Raw genomic sequence first — 6638 nt, forward strand, 5'->3', positions numbered from 1 at the left:
GGCGTGAACTGGGCGATGACATCGCCATCGTAGTTCTCCACAGAGAGCTCGCCAAGCCGGGTCGTAATGTCAACTACAAGGGAAGCTTGGAGGTAAGGGTGGTAGACAACAAAACAAACGGGGCATTTGTGTACCTTCTGGGGGTTCAGTCAAGATCTCGATCGCGACAAGATGGAAGATCATCTTTCCGTAGCGAGGTTCAAGTTGGATGAAGTCTTTCATTGTCCAGCTGGCCAACGTGGAGCCATCACACTCTTTGAATAGGACAGCACAAGACGCAAACCTGCCTTTCGACACCGTTTTCAACCATTGCTGCACATCGCTTGTTGTCCATTGAGCGAGAGGCTCTGCCGAAAGGGAAAATTGAGAGATTCAGCTTGTAAGCTCGTCCATACTCTTTAGGAGTACCTGTTGTGGACGGAGTCGAGTCCATCTCATCCTTCTCCATCTTGCTTACTTTTGTCTTTTGCACGTAGGACGTGTCCAGAAATGTAACTCATTGAATTGGCGGGAACGTGGGGCGCTTTACTAATTTATATAAATTCACGAAGGAGCTTGTGGACAAGAGGGACCGAATTGGGATTAATGACTGTTGTTGTATTGCAGAATATTCTCTTACACAGCTTCCACCACGTACAGAAGGAGAGACTTCAAGAGGTTCTGGGGAGGAGGCCAATGAACTCACGCGGAGAACTTTTGCTGGATGAGCTCGAACCACTGGCGGAGGGCGTCGGCGAGGATCGAGGGGAGGGCGTTGATGTCCTGCAGCACGATGTAGTTGGGGAACGGGAACGTGTCCATGTAGGACGACCGCACCGGCTTGCCCTCGCGGTTGATGGTGATGGTCTGCAGCTCGAGAATGGAACTGTCGTTCCGCACCGCCGCCGTCGCCGCTGGCGAGCCTCCAGCCGCCTCCCTGGCCGCCGCCCGCTTGGCGCGCTTGGCCCGGACCTCGGCCTCGTCGTCGTCGACCTCGGCGTTGGGGTGGGGCTGGGTGGCGAGGTTGATGGCGTTGGGGCGGGCGGCGTCGGTGATGATGAAGACGATGAACACGTTGCGCTTGAGGGCCTCGCGGATCCAGCGCTTGACGTCCTTGCCGCGCGTGCCGAAGCGGCCGTCGGAGACGACGAAGAGGAGCTGCATGTGGTCGCCGTCGCGGCCGCCGCCGCCGGCGGAGTGTCGCTCGAGGTCGAAGGTGGAGACGACGCTCTCCATGAGGCGCACGACGTTGGTGTTCTCCTGCTTGAAGGTGAAGTGGGAGATGATGTCGACGCCCGACTGGTCGGTGAAGGGCGTGTCGAACGGGTGGAGCACGTCGGAGGTCTCGCCGAAGCGGAGGATGGCGAGCTGGCCCACCTCGAGCTGGGCGAGGGCCTTGGCCATGAGGGTGAGGGCCTGGCAGGCCATGTGGCCCGCGCGGTTCTCGAACATGGAGCGCGAGTCGTCGATGGCGAGCATGACCTGGTAGGTGCGCTTGCTGGGCTTGGTGCGGCGCATCCAGATCTTGTCCTTCTTGAACTGGCTCGCGATGTAGGGGATCACCTTCTTCATGTTGAGCCGCTTGCCCGTGCGGTAGTCGCCCCGCATCTGCGTGCACAGCGTGGGCTCCAGGATGAGCCGCAGCTGCTCGCACAGGTCCTGCGCCAGCGGCGCCGTCAGCGCCTCGTAGCCCCGCCACAGCTTCTCCGCGTGGACCATGTCCCCCTTCTCCCGCCACTCGGCCATCTCCCGGTCCAGCTCCTCGCGCTTGGCTGCCATCGCCTCCGGCGTCAGCAGCACCACCTCCTCCGCCTCGGCCGCCTTCTTTGGCTGTTCTTCTTCTTCGTCGAGGAGCTGTGGCATGCTGTGGTGCGAGCTGCCATCGTCGCGCCGCTCGGCGTCGGCGTCGTCGGCGTCGGCCTGGGCGTCGTCGTCCTTGGTGAGGTCCTCGACGTCGTCCTCCGGCGTTTCCTCCTCCTCGCCGTTCTTCCCGCGGCGCTGGTCCTTGGCCATCCGCAGGGCGCGCATCTCCTTCACCCGCTCCCGCTCCTTCTCCTTCTCCTCGTCCCCTTCGCCCTTCTCCCTCTCCTCTTCCTCCTCCTCTTCGTTCTTTTCCTCCTCCTCTTCGTCTTCGTTCTTTTCCTCCTCGTCTCCGTTCTCGCCGTCCTTCTGCTTCTTGTCGTCCTCCTTCTGCGGGATCGACTTGGCCTGCGTCTCGTCGGCCGGCGCCAGGGTCTGCGCGTCCTCCTTGTCCCGGTCGTCCTCCTTCATGAACTCGTACATCTCGGCCTCCTCCTTGTCCTCCTCCTCATCGTGGTCGAGATCCATCTGGTCGTCTTCTTCGCCGTCCTTCTTCTCCTCCTCTTCGGTGAGCTTGTCCATGACGCGCAGGCGCTCCTTCCACTCCTTGGTGGCGTCGCCCTCGCTGCGGTAGGGATTGGGGTCCACCCGCTCGCGCTTCTTCTTCTCCTGCTTCTTCTTGTCCTCGCGCTCGGGCTGCGGCGGGTTCTTCATCGACTTGATCCACCGCTGCGACCGCTCGTCCATGTCCGACGACATCGCCTCCTGCGCGTTCTCCTGTACAACAAACGAACAACAAACGAACAAACACACCGTGTCAGCTCACTCCACTCGTGTGTCGTGTCGTTGGTCGTGTCGTGTCGTGTCGTGTCGTGTCGTGTCGTGTCGTGTCGTTGGCCGTGGAGGATGCGTACGTCGGCCTGGTTGAGGTCGTCCTGCGGGCGGGGCTGGTCCTGCTGGTCCTCCATCTGCACGTTGGCCGACTTGCGGATGGTCTCGTGCATGACGCCCTGCGGCTGGGTCTCGGTGTTGGCCACCTCCTCCTTGTCCTCCGCGTTGATCTCCTGCGCGTTGCTCTTCTCCGCCTCCTCTTCCTCCTCTTCCTCCTTCTTCTCCTCCTCTTCGTTCTCCTTCGCCTCCTGCCCGCCCATGCCCGCCTGCTTCTCGTCCTCGCCCTCCGCGTCCAGCTCCTTCTCTTTGTCGTCCTTCTCCTTTTCGTCGTCGTCGTCGTCTTGACGCTCTTCGCCCTCGTTGTCGTCCTTCTTCTCCTGATCCTCGTCGGGCTTCTTGTCCTCCTCGTCCTCCTTGGTGCCCTCCTCCTCATCCTTGGCCTCGCCCTCGCCCTCCTTCATCTCATCGTCGTCGTCGGCGATGTCCATCACATCGTCGTCGTCGTCCTTCTTCTTGTCTTCTTCTTTCTCCTCCTCCTCTTCCTCCTCGTCCATGCCGCCCTCCTCCTCCTGGTCCTTCTTGTCGTTGCCGTCGAGCTCGAGGTCGTCGGGCAGCTCGAACTCCTCCTCCTGGCGCACGTCCTTGCCCTTGTCCTCGTAGATGTCCTCCATGTCGTTCACGTCGCCCTCATCATCGTCCTCCTGCTCCTGCTCCTCCTTCTTCTTGCCCTTCTCCTCTTCGTCTTCTTCATCGTCCTCCTCGTCTCCCCTCTCGCCCTCATCGTCCTCCTTGCCCTTCTCCTCCTTCTTTTTCTTCTTCTTGTCGTCGTCCTCCTTGTCGCCGTCGTCCTTGTCGTCGGTGCCGTCGTTGTCCTCCTTGGCCACCATCTCCTCCTCGCCCTCGGGGTCGGCGTCGACCGTGTTGTCGCGGTCGATCTTCTCCTTGCCGTCCTGCCGCGTGTTGTCCTCCTCCTCGTCCTCGCTGCCCCACATCTTCTCGTCCACCACCTCCTCGTCCTCGCTGTCGATCTCGCCCATCTCCCGGTCCATCTCCTCCTCCTCTTCGTCCTCTTCTTCCTTGTCTTCGTCCTCCTCCTGTTCGTCGCCCTTGTCCGGCATGTCCTCGATCTCGCCGTCAAAGTCCTGCTGCATCTCGAAGCCCTTCTCCTCGTCGTCGTTCTCGGGCGCGGGCTCCTTGTTCTCCTCCTTCTCCTCCTTGTTGGTGCCCATGAGCTGGTCCTCGTTGTCGATCTCGTCCGACACGTCCTTCTTGCCGGTGCCGTCGCCCATGCCCGTGCCCTGGATGTCGTCCTGCAGCTTCATGTCGCCCTCGCCGCCGCCGCCCTCGGCCTCCTCCTCCGGGTTGCAGTAGCCTCGCGTGAGCAGCGTGAGGAACAGGCCCGACACCTGGTGGTGCGTACGGGCCAGCGACGAGTGGAACCCCAGCAGACGCCTCACATACCAGTCCACCTGTGCAGCCACGTTAAGTATTTCAATAATAAATTAATTAATTAAGTAATAGGTAAAAACGTACGAGGGAGTGGTATTGGGCGACGAGAGGGTAGAACTGGGCGAGGAGGGCGAGCGCCACGCGGTCCTTCTGAACGGCGGTGGAGAGCGCCAACGAGGCGTCCGTGCTGCTGGCGCTGGCGCTATCGGCATCGGCGGACTGGACTCGGCCGGCGCACTCGGCGGCGACCAGGGCGATCACGGCCTCGATGTTGTCGCGCACGTTCTTCATGTTGAGGCCCTCCTTGAGGTCCCTGAGGTAGTTGTGGAACTGCAGGAAGTTGCACTTCCTTCGCTCCTCCTCTTCTTCTTCCTCCTCCTCGTCTTCGCTCTTCTTTTCCTTGTCGTTTTCGTCCTTCTCTTCGTTCTTGTCGTCGTCTTCGCTCTTCTTGTTGTTGTTCTCCGCCTTCTGCTTGCGTTGGACGAAGGGATCGGCGGTCTTCTGGACCTTCTGCACGTTCTGCACGGCCACGAGGAGCGAGTTGATGGCGGCCTCCATCTTCTCGCTGAACGCGGCGCCGAATCGCTTCTCGTGCTCGCTCTCCGGCTCGTTGAGCTCGCCCTTGGCCTGGTGGTGGGTGTCGCGCAGCCAACGGCGGAACTGCGAGGCGGCCTCGGCCACCTCCCGCAGGAAGGCGCAGATGGAGTGGGCCAGCGGCACCGGGAAGAGGGAGGACTCGTCGAGCAGCGTCTCGGCCGTGACGTTGGCCACGTTCTGCAGCTGCACGTAGTTGGCCACCACCACGGCCCACGTCTCGCTGCTCACCAGCACGTGCTTGTTCTGCTCCTCGTCGATTTCCTTGAGTATGTGTGGAATGAGCACACGCGTCAGGAATGCACGGCACGCACATTCCAGACACATATCAAGGCATGTACCTCGTCGTCGGCGCCGAGGAGGGACTGGGGCTCGGGGTGCCAGGCGAACTGGAGGAGCAGGTCGGTCTCGACCTTGCGGGCGAGCTCGAGCTGCCTGTTGACCCGCTGGACCGATCCCAGCGGCGACTTGAGGGCGTCGCACAGGATCGCCGCTTGCGCCAGCGTCATCGTCAGCTGCGCTGCAATACGCTGCGCACATCACATCACGTCATGAAAAAGAGAGTGAGCAGATGACCACCACGTCAATAACAGCAGCAAAAGCAGAAGTTGGCGGCAACTTATTCTCACCTTTTGCTTGCGCGCCCATTGGAGGGCGTCCTTCTGCGGGGGCATGGGATCAGCGGCAGCGGCGACGCTCTGGTACTTGCTGCGCTCGTGGATGGTGGCGAGCAGGCTGTTGAAAGCACCGAGCGATCGGATATGCGAGGTGGCCTGTGCCAGGGCCTCGCGCTCCGTGATGATCAAATGGAACAGATGCTCGGCGTAGCCCGACATCCGCTGGACCTCCCTGCAATGCCCCATCACATACGTTAGTCCATGGTGGTCATGAGACACGTCAGCGCGCGTTGGCGGTGGGTGTCGGTGCGGGTGCGGTACCGTTGGTTGAGTTCCTTGGAGGGCATGGTGCTGGCCTCGCGCAGGTGGCGCATGCGGCGCACGCAGCGGTAGTACTGCTCGTTGGCGCTCACCCACATGCGCGCCTTGTCGCCCACGGTGAAGGTCTGCTCGACCGCCTCCATCGACGGGAGCGACAGCAGGTAGGGCAGTCCCTTCTGCTTCAGGTTGTACGCCGTCGACAGGTGCGAGAGGCCTGCAAGCACCACCGCAGTCCATCGACCGGTAAGTAACACGGCACGATGCGCATGACAGCATTAGCGCGCGGGCGGGGGGGAGGGGGCGCCGTCGTACCGCGGGACTGGAAGGACTGGAGGAGCTGGCGGATCATGTGCATCTTCTGCGTGCGGGGCTTCTCCTTGCTCCGGAGGGCCACGCTGTTGGCCGCGACCCGTTCCTTGAACCACTCCAGCTCTCTGATCTCTTCCTCCTTCCAGGACATGGCCTCCTCTTCCTCTTCCTCATCATCTTGATCTTCTTCGACCACCGACGGCGTCTCTTCTTCTCTCTTTTCGTCGTCGCCGCCGCCGTCCTTGCCCTTGTTCTTCTTGTCGTTCTTCTTGTTTTGCTTTTTCTTTTTCTTTTCCACGGGCTTGGGCGGCTGGGGCGGCGTGCGACGTCCCTCGTCGCAGTAGAGGATGTCGCGCTCGCAGATCTTGGTCATCCGCCCGTAGAGCGCGGGCAGACGGTTCTGCTTCCGCTTCGGGTTGTCTGCAGCGCGACACACACGACACAACGTGTGAGTCAACAACAAGGAGCAGTACTCAAAACGGCGGAGAGTGCGTACCAAGATCGAAGGCCTCGCGCAGGACCGGCGAGGCGAAGTCGGCGTCGGTGCGTTCCGCCACCGGGACGCCGGCGTCGATGCCCTTCTGCAGGAACGTTGCGCTCTCGTCGCCCTCGAACACGTACAGCGTCGACTCGGCGGGCTCGGCGCCCTCGGCAGCGGCGGCGGCCGCAGCGATGTCC

General features: G+C 61.6%; 1 protein-coding gene across 1 annotated transcript in view; it reads right to left on the reverse strand.

Annotated features, from left to right (window-relative positions):
• Nucleotides 1–681: 681 nt before the first annotated feature.
• Nucleotides 682–6638, reverse strand: part of ACA1_286600 (midasin family protein) — a gene marked incomplete at both ends in the record, with an annotated part of 7247 nt that continues 1290 nt past the window's right edge. Inside the window, 8 exons of the mRNA XM_004344911.1 lie at nucleotides 682–2556; nucleotides 2694–4139; nucleotides 4204–4977; nucleotides 5055–5243; nucleotides 5343–5562; nucleotides 5652–5865; nucleotides 5964–6380; nucleotides 6457–6607. Of these exons, the coding sequence (XP_004344961.1) occupies nucleotides 682–2556; nucleotides 2694–4139; nucleotides 4204–4977; nucleotides 5055–5243; nucleotides 5343–5562; nucleotides 5652–5865; nucleotides 5964–6380; nucleotides 6457–6607 (5286 nt within the window). The remainder of the gene's footprint in view (nucleotides 2557–2693; nucleotides 4140–4203; nucleotides 4978–5054; nucleotides 5244–5342; nucleotides 5563–5651; nucleotides 5866–5963; nucleotides 6381–6456; nucleotides 6608–6638) is intronic.

This window comes from Acanthamoeba castellanii (assembly GCF_000313135.1).
Source record: "Acanthamoeba castellanii str. Neff unplaced genomic scaffold scf7180000084776, whole genome shotgun sequence".
NCBI lineage: Eukaryota > Discosea > Longamoebia > Acanthamoebidae > Acanthamoeba > Acanthamoeba castellanii.